This window comes from Takifugu flavidus, chromosome 7 (assembly GCF_003711565.1).
Source record: "Takifugu flavidus isolate HTHZ2018 chromosome 7, ASM371156v2, whole genome shotgun sequence".
Taxonomy (NCBI): Eukaryota; Metazoa; Chordata; class Actinopteri; order Tetraodontiformes; family Tetraodontidae; genus Takifugu; species Takifugu flavidus.
The window spans coordinates 5,312,027-5,332,386 of NC_079526.1; the positions used below are offsets into that span (position 1 = coordinate 5,312,027).

The 20,360-nt window shown below is 48.8% G+C and overlaps 3 protein-coding genes across 4 annotated transcripts; 2 read left to right on the top strand and 1 right to left on the bottom strand.

The window, feature by feature from the left end:
* The first annotated feature begins 526 nt into the window (after window positions 1-526).
* Window positions 527-9,198, top strand: il23r (interleukin 23 receptor). Its single transcript, XM_057039032.1, is given in 18 exon segments — window positions 527-1,109; window positions 1,197-1,326; window positions 1,446-1,618; window positions 1,697-1,820; window positions 1,895-2,055; window positions 2,139-2,162; window positions 2,165-2,274; window positions 2,350-2,551; window positions 2,632-2,714; window positions 2,798-2,993; window positions 3,087-3,278; window positions 3,910-4,008; window positions 4,090-4,245; window positions 5,676-5,816; window positions 5,904-5,994; window positions 6,248-6,338; window positions 6,556-6,625; window positions 6,628-9,198. Coding segments are annotated over 18 exon segments (2,697 nt in total). The 5' UTR covers window positions 527-1,048; the 3' UTR covers window positions 7,221-9,198.
* Window positions 9,199-9,749: 551 nt separating this feature from the next.
* il12rb2 (interleukin 12 receptor, beta 2a) lies at window positions 9,750-15,747 on the top strand. The gene is made up of 16 exons (XM_057039041.1): window positions 9,750-9,886; window positions 10,076-10,193; window positions 10,358-10,624; window positions 10,994-11,117; window positions 11,196-11,386; window positions 11,467-11,609; window positions 11,836-11,980; window positions 12,771-12,838; window positions 13,208-13,418; window positions 13,487-13,669; window positions 13,746-13,847; window positions 13,923-14,069; window positions 14,156-14,293; window positions 14,416-14,512; window positions 14,592-14,679; window positions 14,749-15,747. Exons 2-16 carry the CDS (start codon window positions 10,124-10,126, stop codon window positions 15,205-15,207), a joined length of 2,433 nt encoding a protein of 810 aa, XP_056895021.1. The 5' UTR covers window positions 9,750-9,886; window positions 10,076-10,123; the 3' UTR covers window positions 15,208-15,747.
* Window positions 15,748-15,849: 102 nt separating this feature from the next.
* Window positions 15,850-20,360, bottom strand: serbp1a (SERPINE1 mRNA binding protein 1a). 2 transcript variants are annotated; one of them, XM_057039114.1, is made up of 9 exons: window positions 19,994-20,360; window positions 18,674-18,851; window positions 18,439-18,585; window positions 18,252-18,320; window positions 17,844-17,918; window positions 17,529-17,697; window positions 17,391-17,435; window positions 17,129-17,314; window positions 15,850-17,047 (listed from the first exon to the last, which is right to left on the bottom strand). In XM_057039114.1, exons 1-9 carry the CDS (start codon window positions 20,247-20,249, stop codon window positions 16,991-16,993), a joined length of 1,182 nt encoding a protein of 393 aa, XP_056895094.1. In that variant the 5' UTR covers window positions 20,250-20,360; the 3' UTR covers window positions 15,850-16,990. The 2 variants fall into 2 exon arrangements, with proteins under 2 accessions (XP_056895094.1, XP_056895093.1); XM_057039113.1 differs by having other exon boundaries at window positions 18,252-18,323.

Here is a 20,360-nt window from a genome sequence, read left to right on the forward strand (position 1 = left end):
CCTGAAAGGTGCATGGTGGGGGGGCAGAACACGGCCCGTCGAGGGCTGTGGGCCCAAAGACCCGAGAAAAGGTGGGGTCATATTTGGGGTCCATAACTGTCCCTGTCCTTGTACCCAGAAGTGTTCCACTTGTCCAAAACTTGTCATAGGAGACTCAGATCAGTCTAAAATTGCCCTCACCAACAATTTTTTTACCCCCCACAACTATAAAAGGCATTACAGAGGATTAAAAGTCTAAAATTGGATTTATTATAGATTATTATTGGATTCATATCAGATTTATAAGCACATAACCTGTTTTGGAGTTCTTATCTGTACAAAATGTAAGATTTTCCGTCCGTTGAACAATGACAGACTCATTCTTGTATAAACTCCTTTTTTAGCAAGAACATCAAGCTTTGAACCTTCATCTCTGAGGTTTCTTCTTTTGAGCACATACGCACTTGACTCCTGGGTTTCCCCGTGACAACGTCTGAAGTTAGAAATGGGGAAAAAAAAGAGAAAGATCTGAGAGTCGCACCAAATCGCACCACCAGACGACCAAGAGAACCTGCGTCCACCTACAAATTCTGAGAGTTACATTCAGAAACACGATCAGCATCTTTTAGATTTCAAACTCCAAAGCTGAGTGTTTTTAGGCTGCTTCTGATAACAGTGACATTTAAAGTGAACAGAAACGCTTAAGTGGGCCAGCGTCATGACGGCAATCATCCGAGTTTAACCAGAAATACCACCAAACTAGGTCACTAACCTCTTTAAGGTGTTTCATGTGTACAAGACTGATCACTCAAGGCAGATCTGTATCAGACGTCAGAGGAAGCTCATACGCTCAAGTCTGCCTGATCTCAGAGCTCGATTAGACAACACGGCAAAGACATAAAATTCTTCTGAGCTGTATCTGATTTGCAGGAACTTTAAGAACGGAGGAGGAAGACGTGCGTTATCAGCTGTGACAGCCAGGCTGTTCTCGACGACACATGTTTGAAAGGATTTGGGAAAGACGTGGATCGGGTGTGTGGCTGAGGGTGTTTGAAGAGATCAGGCAAGGATGAACCTCCTCTTCTCTGGGTGGAGATGCAGTATTCTGCTCCTCATTCTTTCCATCCTTCGTGAGTACTATTTCAGCTCTTTCTGCATTCAGTTGGAGGCTTGAAGTGGAAATGAGGACTTTCTTCATCTCCCTTTTTTCCGGCCAGAATGTCCTCTGCTGCTCATTGGCTGCTTCAAATTGAACTGCTGCGGCTACCTGACGGTAGAACCAGCTCCACTTGTCCTGCTGGGCTCCAACCTGACCATTTACTGTCACAGGGAAAACTGTTCACATTGGTAAGAAGGAAGAAAGTTGACTCATTTATCCATCACACGCCCCTAACCAGGACCCCTGAGCGTGAGGTCTCACCTCTGCTCCAGACGTCCTCAGACGTTCACCAATGCTTTTCTTCCAGGAAAAATATATATATGGTAGTAAATGAAAAGCAGTGCACAGTGGAGAAAATCAACTCCACCACTGTGAGCTACAGTTTGGTCAACATCCAGACGGCATTGACTACGGTGATCTGCAGGACATGGAATCCTTCGGGGAAAACTTTGGTCTGCGGACTGGACCTGAAGGCTGGCCGTACGTGCGCTCACCTCTCGACCTTCACGTTGGCGTCACGTTTCTTTTCATCGTGCTCTCTGTGCTCGCTTCCTCAAGTTCCGCCCGATAAACCGCAAAATGTCAGGTGCGAAACGTGGAGGAGTGCGCCATTTCTGGAGTGCACGTGGGAACGAGGGCGGGAAACGCACCTCAACACCATCTACAACATTTCGGTCAGCAGGTGTGGCGTTGTTGTCGGTGCTGTTGCCATGTTACACCGCGCCTGTTCTCATCCCGCTGGACCTCTGTTGTCAGGGAAAACGGGACCCAAATAATACTGACCCACGTCAATGGAAGCGCAAAGGTACCGCGATCAGCGATCGATGAGGATGGCAAATACCAGGTGAACGTCATGGCCCACAACCATTTTGGATCGTCCCAGTCTGATCCAGTTTACCTCTGTTTGGAGGATATGGGTAAGTCGGGTAAATTCCCAGCCCAAGAAGCTTCTGCGGCTCATCGTTGTCATGGGTTAATCTGTTTTTTTAAACTCCCACAGTGATACCAGAGGCTCCTCGCATCGTGCAATAACCTTTGAAAGTACCACTCTGGCGGCTCTACTGCAGTGGAACACCACTGAATCCTCACGGTACCTCAAATCCTACATCAGGCTTCGCACGGGCAATGGCAGCTGGGTAAAACTGAGCTTTCACGAAGGTCCTGACATGGAAGCGAACGGGGGATCTGATCTAAAGCCGTCGTGTTTTCAGGAAGCCCGTGAGGCGACGGAGATCCGCGAGGGTCTGGTGCGTGTGCTGGGTCTGGCACCCCTGACCGAATACACGTTCCAGATGAGAACGTGTCATCTGAGAAGGACGCTCAATCCCAGCTGCACAAACAGCACTGCCAACAGTCAAAAGTCCTTCTGCAGCCGATGGAGCCTTTCGGCGGAGGCGAGGAGCCCTGGAAAAGGCAAGCTAGCAGCTCTGATGCCAATGTGACTGTGACGTGAGAGTTTGAGACCATTCATAAACCCAAGAGCTTATCTTTAGGTCCATCTCAGCAGCTGCACGTGTGGAGGATCTTAAGAAACCTGGGGGCAGATAAGGGGCAGAATGTGACAGTTATGTGGAAGGTAATGTGTCATAACCCTGTAAATGAAACCAGATCGTGGTAATCATTCATGTCATGATTGTAATAACGGATGGACTTCTACAGCCTCCACCTCCTGAAGATTTCAGCGGAGAAGTGCAATTTTACAAGATCTCTGCAGAGAACATGGAGGAAAGGAACTACTCTGCTGTTCTGAGACAGTGCACGTTTCAGGTCCCAGCTGGGCTCCAGGCCGTAAGCGTCAGCGCCGCCACCCTGTATGGAACATCGCCACCTGCAAATGTGTCGCTCAGACGTTCAGGTGCACGAATATGAACAATGAGACACCAAATATCAAACAGTACCTGCTGAAGCAGGAGGAGAACTTCAGCACGTTTTCTCATGGTCTGTTTAGGGGTATCTGGGACGCTGTTGAGGGAGGTTCTTCCTGCTGACAACGGCAGTGCTCTGTTGGTTTCCTGGCTGTGGCTGAGGGAGGAAACTGGGGGTGAACTGCTGCACTTTGTGTTAGAATGGGCAGGTTTGGCTGTGACGGAGCCCCAGTGGAAAAGGCTGGCTAACGATCAAAACAACACCTCCATCACAGGTATTGACCCAGTTGTCAGCTATGTCAGCCTGATGTCGCCATAATTAACAGCTTTTTATTTTATTTTATTCCTGGCAGTCACAGCAACGCAGCCCCCAGGTAGTTCCTAGCTAGAGACTCTGAGTCTGACAGCCACGTTTTATTTATATATTTGATTGATTTGATTGACAGTTTCAGTGTATGCAGATTAGATTCACTGGAGTTAAGAAGCTTATAACTTGCCCAACTGATCCCTGACATCAAATTGCCAATCTGGATTGATTGGAACTGTGAAGATTAATTCAAAATGTATTTGCACTGACAATTAGATCAGTATTTTTATCATATGGTATTAAACTAATTTCTCAGTTATTTAAGAATTTGAACTAGAAACAAAATAGTGACTTTTTCCCTCCTTCATTAGTGAAATGATAAGGTTACCAATTCTGAAAGGTTTGGTGAATTGAAACATTTAAGCTTGACAAATTCAGAAAACTCTAGAAATCAGGAAGTGGCGCAGTGCAGAGGGACACTGACCTCTTTTGGCCACATTCCGAATTACACATTGTCGATAATTGACAGTATTCTAAATTATTCTCCCAGAGGTGGATGGTTGAGAACTCTGCTGGAGGTCTAATGAGACTGATTTCAGGTCTGAGTGCAGGCGTGAGGTACAAGGTTTCGCTCTACGCTGTGACCAGTGCTGGCGTCAGCGAGCCGTCATCCAAACAGGTTTACTCCAGAGAGCAGAGTAAGAGGCACACACACCCTCCAACCATAATGCTTCATATTTTAAAAAGCCCCTCACACTCTGTCCGATTATGTGAATTAGAGCCGGTGTCCGGTCCCAGTCTGTCAGTGCTGAGGCGGGAGCCTGAGAGGATCCTGGTCCAGTGGGACAGTCTGCCTGTAGACCAGCAGAGGGGCTTCATCACAGCCTACAGCATCTACCTGCAGACCCTGGACTTCAGCAGCACTGAGTACAAAGGTGAGGGGAGGCCTCAGGGGTTCCATTTATATACAACTAAAATCCACAGTAAATTATTGAGATGAGAATCATTTTAATGTTTCATCTTGCATTTATCAGTTCACCATCCCCCCTTTTCTACAATAGCACTTTTACAATTCATCAGTAGTTGCAGGGCAGCAAAACCCTCCCTGGGGGGCACAATGACAATAATTATGCCTCTAATTTCTTCAAGCGAGTTAACATTGTTGGGCTGAGACCTGCCAGACAACTGCAGAGGATAACTATTTTCTCTTCAAGTGAAATTACTCTTTGGTTTCATCTGAGGTGTGTAAACTGTAAGCGTTTCCTGTTTTAGTAGCTGTGTGCCTGCGCGCGCGTGTGTGTGTGTGTGTGTGTCTGTGTGTGTGTGTGTGTGTGTCTGTGTGTGTCTGTGGGTGGTCAGATGTTCATGTGTGGGGAAATCATGTATGCGGTAGTGCACATGGGCTGTTTTTAACATGCTTTTACCTCATGGAAAACGCACCGCCAGCGTTTCACCGACAGTCCCCTCCCACAAGCCTTTATTGCATCAGCAGGGTTTTTCACCTCACCCTCCCTGTAAGGTAGTGACTTTGATCCCCTCAACTCAAGGTGGTGGACAGTTTCTATCATTTTTTCGGGCTATAAATTGTGCAGAAATGGTCACATTGTCCACGAAGCCTGTCTACAACTGGCGTTTCCAAGGCTGGTTTCCACCATTGTTTCAACGGTGAATGGCTGACTTTTCTAGAAACATCTCTGACCACCAACAGGAAGCATGTGGCTGCTACGCTCTCAGCCTGCCAACCCTTCAGTCTGTCCACTTCCTTTACTACAACTGCTTAAGAGCTGTGTGCCCTGGGATTAAGCTTTGCTTTTCATTTTGCCTGAAAAAAACCACCTGGAGACTCTATGAAATTACTTTCTGGTTGCAGTTACATTAGATGTACCTCAAGTGTTGGGGGTGGGGGGGGGAGCCTCCACTGATGTTATAATACAGGTGTGGTGTCTTGTGTTCTTCTACTGTTTTTGTATTCTAAAAAAGAGCGTTTTTGGAGATATTCCTGGCTAAATAACTGCTGCAAACTGACTGAAAAAGAAAGAAAAGCAGGTTCTCCTTTTCTCCTCTGCTATTTGTGGCACTTGCATTGCAAATTGCAACCATGGTTTCCTCTTCAGAAACACATCAGCCATGTGAGGGAGGCCATGTTGGTTCTCCTCCGGGCTGGAGTTGTTCTTTGTATCCTTTCTGCTCAGTGCTGGATGTTGTTGCTCCACCTGCACGGTTGGAATGTGTAAAAGACCTTTTTTAATGACTACAATTGTACTATCTGCTTAGTAAAAGAAAATATATTGAGGAAGGAGGGTATCTTTTTAAGCTGAAGACGCTGGTTTCTCCAGTCTCTAAATGTAACACTTGTCCTCCTCAGTGACGGTGAATGGCTCTGGGCCTGGACAGAAGTGGCTGGACTGTCCTGAAGGAACCCTGGTTCTGCAGGCCACTGCGTCCACCTCAGCAGGGGAGGGACTTCGGGGGATCCAGATCTACCATCCAGCCGTCCTGCCTGCGGGTCCGTCCCCTCACACGTGAACGGCCTGTAAAACCTGTCTCGCGAAGAATAAACATTTGCACTGTCTCGCCTTCTTGTCCCCTCTAGATTTGTCTCCGTTGATCGTGACCGCTTTAATCGTCGTCGTCTTCGTGGCCATGATCATCAACCTGATGTGCATCGGTTGTGTGAAGGAGAGGTAACAGTTTGATGATGTCGCACACGCGCATGGGATGTCGAATAGGCAGGTTTTATTTCCCTCGCAACCGGGATCACAATCAGCGGTTCATTTCACAGAAGATCAGGCCGCAGCAGCAGCAGCAAAGCCACAGGATCCTCTGAGTTTCTGACATGAACAGAAAGCTGCAGAAGCTGCACGATAACTTCTGCACGTCACCACTGCGCCTCACAGTGAGCGGGAATTCAAGGGCCCTTTATGCTTCAATCCGCAGGATCAAAAAGAAATGTTTGTCCTGGAGACCTGCCTGTTTGGACGAGCCGTTACCAAGACCAGGCAACAGTGTGGCCATCAGGCTTCTCAAGGTAATCAAATCAAGGCGTCAACGACCAGGTCCGGTCACCACGCGAATCCCTTTTCTGTCCTGGAAAAAAGAATCAAAAGAATCACTTCTGCGAATAAAAACAGCGTCTTCCAATGTCCAAAAAGAACAACATTGATTTATTCATCCGTTTCTTGGGGGTTTCGGATGTAGCGTCTCTCAGAGGGTAACTGTCTTTACGTTTCTTTGTTCGTTTTCAGCTGGATGGAAATGAACCCACCTTATCGTCTCCCTTCCTCGACCCTCCACTGTCCCCCATCAGTCTCATCTCCAGGAGGACATATACCCCAGCGTCCCCGCTGATGGACCGAAGGCTGGATCGGGACCCCTCCCAGCTGAGAGCCCGTTGCTGACCCAGGATCCTGAGACAGCGGCTCACACCAGCGTTCTGGGCCATGACGTCAGCTACAAACCCCAGCTTGCTTTGGTGGCGCCTCAAGAGTCTGAGATGGAAAGTGAAGAGGAGCAGTGGGGAATGCCAGGCAGCCTGGAGGACGGGAGGGAGGGATGCTGGGAGGGACCTGGGGGATTAGTGGGTGATCTTTTCCCCAGTGCAGTTGCGGATTCTCCCTCAGTGACTCTCTGCTTTGTTGGTGGTACTTTGTTGCTTCAGGCTCCTCAGAGGAACCTGCTTCAGCCTGAATTCTCTGTGGGACAGAGGGCATCAGAGGACGAGGAGGACGTGAAGTCCTCCGCTCTGGAGTTACCGCAGTGTGAAATAATGGACTACACGGCGAGAGACCCTGATTTACCTCCGAATAAGCCAGGAACAGCAATGTATGATGGGTATTTTCCTCAAGTGGCTCCTGCCTGCAGCTCTGTCTGTGAGAGCACAATGGATTCTCCATACAACCTAAAGTGTTAAAAAAAACCATGCTGGAGATGATCCTCTACTCTAATCCTCACATTCTCTAAACTACGTGGGACAGGACATTGTAGATGTCCCCTGGACTAAGCAGTCTCACCCGGTCCTCTGCCAGGAGGGTAGAAGTTCCACAGCTGCTAATGTTGTCACCCATTTTAGGACTTAGCGTTGCATCAGAGTCTCCAGACTTTTGTCCTCAACTTAAATGTCATCGACTTCTGTAAATGTGACAGAGAGGAGTCTCGTACAATCGTGAGGTCCAAATGTCATCGTGTTATTGTAGCCTTCACTGAGTTGAGATCAGGTCACACAGAAGTTGAAGGCTTTCTGTTATTGGTCCATGGAGGGCAAACAAACTGTGCCTTTAGTATACATGAGTATGAGGTTGTGGAGGCAGGGAATAGAGCTGACAACCCTATGGTAATAAGTAACAAGTCCATTATTTTAAAGCCTGTGGTGGTTTTCTATAGAACAACCATCTGGCTGGAGACACGTGGCCTCTGGTGTGCAGGAAGAACATTGTGAGCAGAAGTTTATGAACTAAATCTGAGAGACTTGCTGCAGAGTGTCAATGACCTTGATGTTCCTTTTTTGGATGAATTTCTCAATTCTGACCACTAAAATCTGCCCTTTGAAAACAGTGAAACCTCAACAGCAGTATCTGCCTCCATGAGAGCAAACAGAACTGAGCCCGTAAAAGTTAACCCTTGTGTGGTGTTCTAAAGAAGCATAGTTGCCATGGTTACACCTTGTGCCAGCATTTGTGAGTTGATATCATGTATTTCAGGGTTGTTGGTTAGATTAGCATGTGAAGTTATGTGTGAAACCCTGCCAGCACACGCCCAGTGTGTATCACAATGCGCCTCTGCCTAAAGCGTCGCTCCGACATGCTGTTCAACGCTGTTCTAAAGACTTCCTGACAGCTTTCTCACTTCCTCCAGCAAAGATCAAAACATCAGGTGGATAGAAGAACGCCGCATGTTGCCTCGGACATGTGACATCCTCTGACCATAGACCCTGGTACCGGCTCATAAAAAACTTTAAACCCCTTTAGGGAAAAGGAGAAACCTGAAGGAGAGCTACAGATGAGGGATCCCTGGGATCCACACGCCTTCTCCAGATCACCTCTCAACTCTCCACGATGCTGCGATCGGTTAGTTTAGTACATCAGCACATCCGAAGCTGGGGAAAGTCCCCTCCTGCACAACACAACAGTGGTACCAGATGGTAGCCTTCATGTCCTCGGGCTTGGTTCCTCGGGCTTGGTTCCTCGGGCTTGGTTCCTCGGGCCTGGTTCCTCGGGCCTGGTTCATCGGGCTTGGTTCCTCGGGCCTGGTTCATCGGGCCTGGTTCCTCGGGCCTGGTTCCTCGGGCTTGGTTCCTCGGGCCTGGTTCCTCGGCTTGGTTCCTCGGGCTTGGTTCCTCGGGCCTGGTTCCTCGGCCTGGTTCCTCGGGCCTGGTTCCTCGGGCTTGGTTCCGTGGGCCTGGTTCCTCGGGCTTGGTTCCGTGGGGACATCACTGCAGGAACACGTCATTCATAAGCAGCAGCTGAACATTACGGCCTTCACAGATTCAATATCGGTGGTTAACTGATCCGTGATCCGATGGGTTTTAAAGCATTTCTGCCACATCCTGTGGGTAAAGATGAGAAGGATTGGTAGATGGCTGCAGAGCCACAAGCTGATGATGCGAGCATTTACGCACAGGGCATGATGGGAAATGTGTGAGGTCAAAGGTCCTGGTGTTGAATTCTGCTGCATGCTGGCAATACAAACAATCAAACCCAGAACCTGGGCCTGTGTTCAGAACTCAGCTGTCCTTGTGCTTTTGTTTTTTCCCCAAAAAAAGATTATTAATAAATGCTTTTTTTGCAGACCTTTAAATTCTGCTGAGTTGTGTTTTACTTTACCTTTTAGAAACTGAAGTTGAACAAATTAATTTGTTAAAGCTCTGGTTAATAAATGTTAATTGTGCAAAAGATTTTAAGTAAATTTGCTTTTCCACTTTACTAAATTAGCTTTTTGGTTCATTTTACTTGAGTATCGATACTACTGGTAACTTTTAGATTCCAATGAACCAGATTTAAGAATATTTACCTGGATTAAGAACTACATTTTCCATCACCACCCACCATGCAGGGCCCAGGGCCCTTTCACTGACCTGTAATGACTTGGGCTGCACATTCGGATGTTTTCAGTGGAAAAACAATGCTGAGCTTATGAGACAGTCCTCACAACACGTATTTTGCTCGTCGTCACTAGTTAAGATGATCTTTTAGCATTTCGAATGTTCAGGTACTCGGTGAACGTCTCTCTCTGTATCTCTCTGCGTGCCCCCCCCCCCCCCGCTCTCTCTCTCTCTCTCTCTCTCTCTCTCTCTCTCCTCTCTCTCTCTCTCTCTCTCTCCCCCTCTCTCTCTCTCTCCTCTCTCTCTCTCTCTCTCTCTCTCTCTCTCTCTCCTCTCTCTCTCTCTCTCTCTCTCTCCCCCTCTCTCTCTCTCTCTCTCTCTCTCGGTTTGTGAAAAGCTCTCGGCAGTAGGCGGCTTAGTGTGGCCGCGTCTCTGGATCCGACGCTGCGCAGTTGTTCCGGAGGACGTGACGGCAGTCAAGAGCTTCAGGCGTCTCAAAGGCCATAAAAACTAGGGTGATAATGGGATGTGAAATCTCGGTGAGCAGACTTTGTTTTGTCTTCTTTTATTTCCACCACTCGGCTTCAGATTGGTGGTTTTAGCTCTGCGCGTTTACGCGTAACGGCAGCAAGTGGGAGATAAATAAAAGTCTTGTGCGGCGAATATAGAGATAACAATTAGACCTTTAAGAACCGAGTAAGATCATTTGCATTATGGTTTGTTTTAAGGTAAAAAATCTAGTTCCAGCAGCTCACAGAGACCAGTGCTGATGACTCATGGCGGTGATGTTGCCATCATGGACCTTCTTCACCGCTGTCATCGTGCTGGCCCCGCAGCTCTGCGCAGGTGAACGCGTTTTTAGATTTAATTGCTTACAATACGAAGGCAAAGTTTGTGACTAACATTTTGTGCAGTTGCGACCATTTCCTCCATCATAATTAACTCTGTAATCCATTGTTATGTATAAATGAGCGATTTACTGAACGTAAAATCTCTATTTACGCCTCCAGGCGAGAACTCCTGTTCCATCATGTCCACTGCAGGGTCCGTGGTGGAGCTCGGCTCCAGTTTTAAGGTCTACTGCACCTTTAAGTGCCCGTGCAAGTGCAAGAGGTCCATGTGCAGCGACCACCCGCCCAGCCTACAGGGTCATGAAGTCTTTAACTCAACAACTGTGTATTTTAATGTGGCGAATATAACCATGAACAAGACCTACAGCTGCCAGTGTGACTGTCCTCAGGCCCCTGACTCCTGCGGCATGGACATCTTCACTGGATGTGAGCGTAAAATCTTTCCTCACGTTTTCTTGGGTCGCTCCATCGCAGCACTTTGATGTTTCGGGGAGGTTCCAGTTCCAAACTCAAAGTGCTCCCGAGTGCTTCGCAGTGTACTCTGCTTTACACTTCAGCTGCTGTGGAAAACTAAAGATGTTTTGCTTCCTCAAAACTATAAATTGCGCTCTTTGCTGTAGCTGTGACTATTTCAAGCTTAAATGCACACACAGTCAACAAAAACGCAAACAGGAGACAGACATTGGCGTTAAATGTCCCATTGGACCTCTAGTGATTCTGAAGGATCCAACTAAGAAAACACTCACAAAAAGTCAGTGTTTTGGTGTTCTAGTCAAACCATTTTTGGGGTTTCAGATGCACCAGCTCTCCCCAGCAACATTTCTTGCGTCTACGAGGTCCAAACTAATGACAGCAGGACTGTTTTGTGCACTTGGGACCGAGGACGGGACACCTTTCTGACCACGAATTCCTCGCTGTGGTGGGTCTGCCAAACGTCCGCTCACCAAACGCCCGCTGGCACCAGCTCTCTAACAGAGTTTGCTCACGTGTGTTTCAGGGTGAGAACTCCGTCTGGACAACACACCCCGGGACCGGTCATGTACGCCGTCTCCAGGAATGGCGCTGACTTCCTTTCGGCCAGTTTGGCCGTTTCCGGCTCTGTCCAGCAGGTTTCTGTGTGGGTGGAATCCAAAAATTCTCTGGGTTCTGCAGAGTCCGTGCCCATCAACTACACGCTGAGTGACATTGGTGAGACGGTGAAAACAGGGGCTCTGTTCTCTCTCTCTGAGTTTCAAGTTTGTGATGTGTAACGCTCGTTTCTAAAACAGCGATGCCATCGGCCCCAGATCTCAGCCCCCCCACCTGCTCCTCTCAAGAGTGCCTCATCAATGTGACGCAGTCTGTGAGGGTTGAGACCCTGGAGATCCAGTACCGGTCAGAAGCAGACGCATGGACGTCGCTCCCAGACTCGGTAAGAGGTGTGTTTGGCAACCTCTCGGGGCTTTTTTTGACAAAGAAGCCGAGCTTTGAAACCACAGAGAGTCCTGCAGATTCAAAGCCAAAGTCAGAGATGAACGTAAACCTTTGAACTCTTACTGCTGCAGAAGCTAAAAGACGCAGTGCACAGCAGCAGGTGTTACTGAGCACCGTTCAGACTTTCTGAATCAGGCAATTGACGCATTTCTTCTGCCTCTCAGGGGGGGCAGGCCACTCTGAGCCTGGCCCGGTCTATCTCTTCTCTCCGGCCCTACCGGTTGTACCATTTCAGGGCCAGGGCCAGATTTAAGACAGGAGTGTGGAGTCAGTGGAGCGCAGATGTGTCCAGCTGGACTAAAGAAGAGGGTAAGAACAGCGTTCATTCTAGCTGCGGTTAAACACGCCATCATGGATCTTTATCCACACAAGTGATCAGATCATATCTGCATTTTGGGTTTTGTGAGCTTATCAGGCGCCCAGTGACTGTAGATAGGATCCCTTTAAGACGGAGGCATTATTGAGCTGTGGCCTGTAACGCAAATAGAACTGGGTCTGAACATATGGCTCTTAAAGAAGGGGAGAAGACGACATGAGTCTGGTCCTGCTCAGGGTTTCAAGTTTTTTTCTTCCCGCCATTGCTTTAAGAAAGAAGATAATCTTGATCCTAAGAGATAGTGTATAAATAATGTCAAGTTGGAGTGAACTAAATAGAAACAACGCTGTGTATTTAGAATTCTGGTGTGGTCATTTATGTTTACGCCGCTTTAGCCCTCCAGAAGAGACACGGCATGGATTCCCCTCACTGTTAATATGCTTTCATTCAAATTTATGGGCCACGTTTCAAAGAAAATCAACAAACAAGCAGTGCATCCTGATTTGGAAGAACTGAATATCTAGATATCTCTGCTCCAACTCACCACGAGGGAAGTGCGACTTCAAATGACCAGGCCGGAAAAGAAACCTCATTTAAATTTACGAAACCTCAGGTGTCACTTCAAATGAAACGTGGATGTTTTCATTGATTCAGACAGCAATGGGGTTTCTCGGAAGTGTTACTCATTTCCGTCAGATGTGAGGTCTGCGGAACTTTTCACAAAGCTGCATCATTCAGGAATTTTAGATATGAAGTTGCTTACTGAGGAACTATTTGTTTCAGCTCCTGCCACCGAGCCGGATGTCTGGCATGTGGAGGCTGATGTTAAATCCCTGAGAGTTTACTGGAAGGTGAGTTTCAAAAACGGTAACAACAGCGAGGGCTTCGGCTCCTTTAGGACCGAGGAGATGTCTCTGAAAGGTCCTCTACCAGGAGTCCAGTGACCCTGAACTGAAGCCACTGCGGCCTGAGGGCCTACGCCAGGAGAACATGGCTTGTGTCACGCTAAACCGCTGCTGTGGGTGTGCAGCGCTGCAGCCACAGTCACGCTTTCCAAGCTTCCTGCTCTGTTTTGAGCAATTTAAAGTTCAACCCTTGACCACTATGGCTGAAAGAGTTCTAAGAGAAACCTGACAGTTTCACTTCACAAGAAAAGCAGCGCTGAACAGAAGTCATGTGTCTCCTGGTTTTTTCCGCACGCTTCACACCTCTGACTGTAGGAGGAGGATCTTTCTGCTGCCAGAGGGAAGATCACGCAATACACGGTCAGCGTCCACAGCCCGAACTCTGGCCTGGTCTTCAGCGCCACACTCGGTGCCAATGCCAAGAACTGCACTGTCCCGTTTGGTGTCGGCTGTGGAGTGAAGGTGCGGTCTTGCACCTCCAAGGGGTGTTCCCCCCCTGCCGAGATCAGCCCACGTCACAAAAAAGGTTCTAGTGGCAGCTGCTAAGTGTTTCCGTTGCACAGCTCAGACACTCACGGCCACCTTCTGTTCCAGCCAAGCCCCTCCAGATTGCGCATGAAATAACGGACCAGAGCTCTGTCGCCATCTCCTGGAGAAAGGCTGAGACTGCAGAGCGACAGGCGGGATTCGTGGTGGAGTGGTACCCCGAGGGCCACAAACTGGAGGAGCTCCAGTGGATCAGACTGGGACTCAATGACAGTCGTGCTCTATTAACAGGTGGGACGAGGAAAATGACAACAGGCAGGCTGAAGTGAACCCCTCCATCACACTTCACCCTGTGCCTCTTTTACAGGACTCGATCCTTTTGAGTGTTACGCAGGAGCCGTGTACGCCGTTTACAGGGACAACGCTGTGAGTGGCACTGGATTTACGGGCGTCGCCACTTCACAATCTGGTAAGATCTGAGCGCTGGACCGCTCAGGCAACAACTAGAAGACTGGCTGGATTTCAACTTTTCTGATCTCTTCAGTCCCTGCGGCCGTTCCGTTGGTCCTGGAGAAGGTCGAGGGGAGCAACGTGAACGTGAGCTGGATGCAGATTCCCAGGGGCCAGCGTGGAGGTTGTATCACCGGCTATGCCATCTATTTGGAGAGCAGCAGCGGCGACCGACAAGTTTGTAAGAAGCGTTAATCTGAGGGGTTTTATCAAGCCGTGTGTAGTGTTGTATAAAATAGTCCGTGTGTGTGTGTGTGTGTGTATCAGTCCCTGTAGCAGCATCAGAGAAGACATATGGGCTTGTGGACCTGCCACCAGCCACCTACACCCTGTGGATGACCGCTTCAACGTCTGTGGGGGAAGGCCCGATCGGGCCGAGGTCGAAGGTCAAGTTCTTCATCCAGCGTGAGTCACTTGTGCCGCTGACATAAGGCTCCAGCAGGAGTTCAGGCTCCAGCAGGAGTTCAGGCTCCCGGCAGCCGACACGTTCACGAGCTTTGACGGCGGTTTTATTGTAACTGTTGCAGAGGCGCCGCTTGTGACCCTCCCACTGGCGGCTGTGCTCATCTCCATGATGGTTCTCCTCCTGATGTGTCTGTACCAGAGCGCTGCAGTGAAGCAGAGGTCAGAGAGAAGCAGCCGATGTGGATTTGCTTGTCAGAAAGTGTCTTCATAAGTGTTTCTCTGCCGTGACGCTCCACAGGGTCCGGACGTACCTCCAGAGCCTCCTGCCCGGGAAGGTGCCTGACCCCGCCAACAGTAAATGGGCCAAAGAATGCGTCCTTCAAACGGTACCCAGACAAACACAAACGCTCAGTGGCATGTGGCTCGTCTCTAAGACGGCTCTCTGATTGATGCAGGGGAAGATGAAGCTCCAGCTGCAGTGGAGTATGTCTAGCGTGACGGCAGAGGATGATCCCATCCTGGTGGAGGTTGAGGAGCTGCCACAGCAGAGCCGCCACCCCGAGGTGCCAGGCGCCTCCTCTCAGCCCCCGTCACCGAGCCGCCTGAGCCCCGTCTCCAAGCCCACCGTACTGCTCTACCCGCTGACCACCTACATCAAGAGCTTCTCTCACGACTCCAGCAGCTCAAATCAGACCTCTCTGGAAACAAACGCCACCGTGGACTACATCTCCGCACACGAGCCCGAGCCTGAAGACGAGGAGGAGGAGGAGGAGGAGGAGGAGGAAGAGTTTCCAGAGATGACGGGTTTCTTCCCCAGTCACAATTTTTTCGGAGATTCGCTGGAGTTTGGAGGAAAGCTGACCCTGGACGCTGTCAAAATCAACTGTGGGGAATTCTTCCTGAACAATTTTTGAAAGCAAATAAAACGATCATCTTTGTTATTTTGTGTGTGCGTGTGCTGCAGAGAACACCAACTACCTCAGAAGAAAAGCCAGGCTACTGTAGCTCAAGGACAGCCTTTCAAAACCTGCTTTGATGTTCATTTATGCCTTAGTCTGAATTTCTTTGCAGAGGGACACACTAACCACCAAAAACTGTTTTTTATGCCAGGTTGAGAAGGCACTAAGTGAAGAACTTAGTAGAACTATAAGCACACGCGTCACTTGTAAAGTTCCGCAGGTGCTCGGATCCAGAGGCTTCCGACCGAAGACACCGTCGCAGTATTGTCAATTCCTTGTTACAAATCTTATTTTAAATGTAGAAATCACGTTTTAACTTAAAAATCTTGTTGGTTGTGCTGTATTGTGCATAATGATTGACTATTTCCCACGTGAACAGTCCAACTGCAGCTCTAAAGCCTGTAGCTTCTGCTGTTGTGAGCTGAACACCGACATGCTTGTGTAGCGCACCTCAGGGGAAGAGGAGACCGGGTAAAATAAAGCGTTTGAATCAGATCCACCCGTGTCCTGACCAGTATCTGCCCGCACCCGTTTTGCATTGAACACGAGGAGCATTTGGAAGACTTTGGCGATTTAAAAAAAACATGTACAAAAACATTTATCGACCACCTTTATTTACCGACAGAGGTCTCCAATAGCAGGGCTGGATTTCACACATTCCTAAAGCACTTCAGTTGTCCAACGCAATGAACTGTATTTCTTTCAGAGCAATTATGCAGTGGTGCCACCGTGGAAGGAAGGATGCTACAGGTCAAGTCAACACTTGAGGAAAGGATGAGCACAGAAGAGTGCAGGAACAGACTTGTGGGGGAGACATTTCCCCACCCTCCCGTCACTCTTGAAAGCAAAGGCGTTGATAATCCTGCACACGGTAATCAAAGACAAAACAGGCGAGGATGAACAGCATCCCAAAAACATCACGCGGTTATTCCTCCAAATTTATCTCCCTGACGTCCTATGACCGGCACGTCGAGAGTCCGTGTTCCTCAAGGGTGACCTCATGTCTCAGCTTAGTACAAAAAAGAACCATAAAATAGATTTAAGCGCCGTTTTATATATGCATTCAAATGTAGACGGCATCCTCAGTTCAAAGAATAAGGCATGTCCTAGTTGCACCATGTGAAATACAGTCTATGAAAGAATTTATGAAAATAGATAAGAGGCTGATCATAGAAGAATAGACCTCCAAGACGATATCCCAGTGCTAAAAGAAACTAAAACGGTTCTGGAAAATCTCAAATAGTGGCGTGATTACGTCATCAGGAACAACCTAGAGTGGCAGTGCTTATGAGCTTGGGTCGGAGCCCCACAGTGCAGTGTATTTTAAAGCGAGCAGGCGATGGCTCACACCAAGCTAAAGACGCTCTCCTTCAGCTAACATCTCAAAATGCATATTTTCAAGCAGCAAGTACAGCGACGCACGGTGCATAACCTCTGAAAAAAATACTGTATGAAAACATCCCTGCTACTTTGTTTCCAAGTACAAAACCTCTACCAATAAGTTGCTCCAGAGTAGCAAGAAGTCCTTGTTTTTTGTTTTTTTTTATTAATTTTTTTCCCCTATCTTTTGTTTTTTTATGGATTTAATTTTTTTTGGATAAAACTCAGTCCTTAAGTTGAGTGCCGTGGACACTTTTCTGCAAGACTCCATTTTGCTGAAGGTTCCAGGAACATGCAAGCCTCGTGGTGGAGGTGCTTCAGTGGTTCCTGTTGGCCTGAGGGACAGCCGCTGCTGGGCTTAAGCCAGGGCTGGGAAGGCCTCTGGATCATCCACATTGGGTGCAGATGCAGAAGACTAAAATAGAAAAAACACAAACATGTTAGATTTTTGTTCATTTACCATTTTAAACTGGGGGCGGGGCGGGGGTTGACCTACCTTATCAGACCTCGCTGGGCGGACCGGCCTCGGAGCTTCACCACTCGGGGCGCCGCGTCCACGGCCCGGGCGTCCAACGCGTGGGCCGCCGCGTCCACGTCCTGGACGGCCAAGGTCTCCAAAGTTGATGTCCAGTTGGGACGTGATGTCGTTGGCTGGCTTCCGGAAGTGATGAAGATCGTCCAACTGAGAAAGAATTCAAAGCGAATGTTCAGCCTCGCGCATGTTTCCACCGCGTACACGTGTAGCAGCAGATTGTTACCTTGGCCTCTTCAGTCTCGGGCTCAATCAGCTCAACTTTCTTATCCTGTGTTGGAGGAACGCAAAGCGTCGACATGAAATGAGCTTCATCGGGGACACAAAAGGGTTGAGGACAGAGAGCATCCCAGCTCCAACTCACCTCTGCCTTGGACTTGTGCAGCACAAATCCCTTCTGCCAGTCTTCACCCTCCTTGACTTTGCGGATGTTGAACTCCACCTTGGCGCGCTCCTTGTCCTGCATCGCCTTCCATTCATCCAAAGTCATCTCCTTAGGTCCTTCATCCTTCACTTCTTCAGCCTCGTTTTCCCTTTATATTCATAAAAAGCATTAATCATGTGAAGGAACCCGCTACAACACATTAGGCTACTGATTATTAACTGGTCGATACAACCAAGTACGATTAACTACAAACTTGCTTCCTTTTAACTTACGTTTCATCAGCACAAGACTTACTTGTTCTCAGAGTCAGCAGGTGGATGCTCCTCTCCTTCAGGGTTCTCCTCAGTGACGTTTGACTGGTCAAGCTCGCTAGGAAGACAGAAAAACCATCAATGCCAGGAATATTCACTGTACACAAGCATCCTAGCATGTTCACAGAGTTTAAGACACCAGATTAATTCCCCCTTTAGATATTTTGAACTATGAAAAAGGTCAACTGATCACTCAATAAACTGCAAATGAACAGCAGCTTAATGCTAGAAGATCCACTCCACTGAGATTCATCCACTCTAAATGTTAGTTTTAAACTCTAAACAAACAGATCTGACTATAAAGCCAAGTCTGTTAATAGAACATTAAATGAGAAGGCAACTCTTGTGTGCTGCAGCTTTAAGGTTTTGTTCTTCTTTTAAAAAAACTCACTTCAGTTCATCCTTGACGGTGCCCCAGTTGTGAGATCCTCCTCCTCCACGTTTCTCCTCACCTTTCAGACTACTGAAACAATTACTTTCATCAGGATTTCGACATAAACACCAGGGGAACATCTTCAACCAGACATATGCACCTCTCTAAAACCAACGTTTTTGGCGCACAGAAGAAAAGCACTTACGATCGATCGCTGCCGCTGTGTCTATCGAATTCCCGTTTGCCTCTAGAATCAAAACCATCGCTTCGGCCCATCCCGCGGCCTCTGCCTCCACGGCCTCCTCTGCCACCGCCACCGCCACGGCCTCTCATTGGCCTATCGCCGACAGGTCTTAAGATAAAAGAGTGCAGTTTTGACAATGAATGGGAATTATCTGATGTTGAATTACTCCACTGCGTTGATTGGAAAACGCACTCACTTTTCCACTGAGAACTCGCCTCCCTCAGGTTTCTCACCACCTTCGCCAGCGGGCCTCTCAAAGCGGCGTGGGGGCCGCCTTTCCACGGGCCTTCTGTCTGCGGGAGGTCTCCCCTCTCCGCCCTGGGGTCTGGGTCCCTCGCCTTCCGGTTTGCGGACCATTCTCCTCATGCCGGCGCCTAGGACGGAACCACAGCAGGAGGATTACGCAACAGAACTGACACGCTTCAGTGTAACAGAGTGAAAGTGTCACCTGAACCCAAATGCACAAAAAAAAAATACTTTTCTGGAGGCAAAAAGAAACTTTGAAAAAGGTGGGCGAGCTACATTGTGACAGGAGTAAAAACAGGCTGGCTGCGTATTTGTGGGCTTTTCAAAAAAAAGTGCTGATTGGTTCAATCACTGGATCACTCCCGAATAATACCTATAGTGTTACTCCGTGGCGCACGGTTCACTGGCCCTGGATCCGTGTCACAACAAGTCCCACCGATCGCCCCAGCTACCAAAATAGGTCGCCTCCACAACAGGGCAGCAGCTGGCTGCCCCGCAGTCCCAGCACCTGTCTTATCCTCTCCCCTCCAACATGAGCACGCATGGCAGCCTCAAAATGATGGTAGCGAGCTGGGTGCCGCTGAACCTGCGTCCATTTTAAGAGCCAATTCCTGGTTGTGAAGCACGCGCTTCAGGGGGGGCGTAATGGCTCGAACACGCTGCAACACACGCAAAAAACCAGCACAGGAAAGACGAGGCCCCGCGACACGCCAATCGCGTGCACGCACTGTGCGCCAATGGAGAAGTGTCACTGCTGGGGCCGTGCGTTAATTCACCGCACAATACAACCACGAGGTTGGGCACCATGTGGGCGGCGCGGCTTCTAATACCCCATAAATCCGCTTCGAGTACCGTCTTTTACCAACTATTACTTTCAGCGTGCACAATGCAGATTGATGCGTCTTTACCGACGCTACTGACTTGAACAAAAAGAAGAGAGATCTAGCGCAAGTGGCCTAACAGCAGGTCATGACTTGACAGAGGCGTTCACGCAATTCCCGTGCAACTTTGTCTTGGGCTGCCTCTGGGGTCGAGCCGGTTGGACAGGGCCGAAGGCAGCACTGTAAACCAGCTGTGAATGTGAAGCGCTCGCCCGACATCCCAACACTTGTGCTGTCAATGTGGCCTCTTGACAGCCAGCAGCAACATAAAAGCAGCCGCGTGGTCCTCGTGTTGCTATGGTTTAGCAAAGCCTTGTTAGCTAGTGTGCAACCAATGCATCCTGTTAGCCTGTCAAGCTACTGTCCATTACAACATAAATACAACCTACCATCTTTTTTCAGTGGCACCGGTGCCTGAATCTCCACCTTTTTGTCGACCAGTGGGGTCTTTCGGTCCTTCTGGGACTCTTTTTTCGACTGTTTAGCAGCCTGAGCTGCTGTCTTGGCGGCAGAAGGAGCAGGAGCCTCCTTCTTCTTTACTTCGGCTTGCTTCAGCCGCTCATACGGATCCGACTCGTCGTCAAATAACTGGTCGTACCGATTAGTTATGGGACAGCCAAAACCTTCTTGCATTTGTACGGGCATGATGGCGCCCCTTCAGCAGGATTTTCCTCCGATTCTGCGAGGATCGGTGCGAATACTTCGCTAGATGAAGCCACAAGATGGCTGGGAAAGGACCTTCTTCTCTTCCGGCGC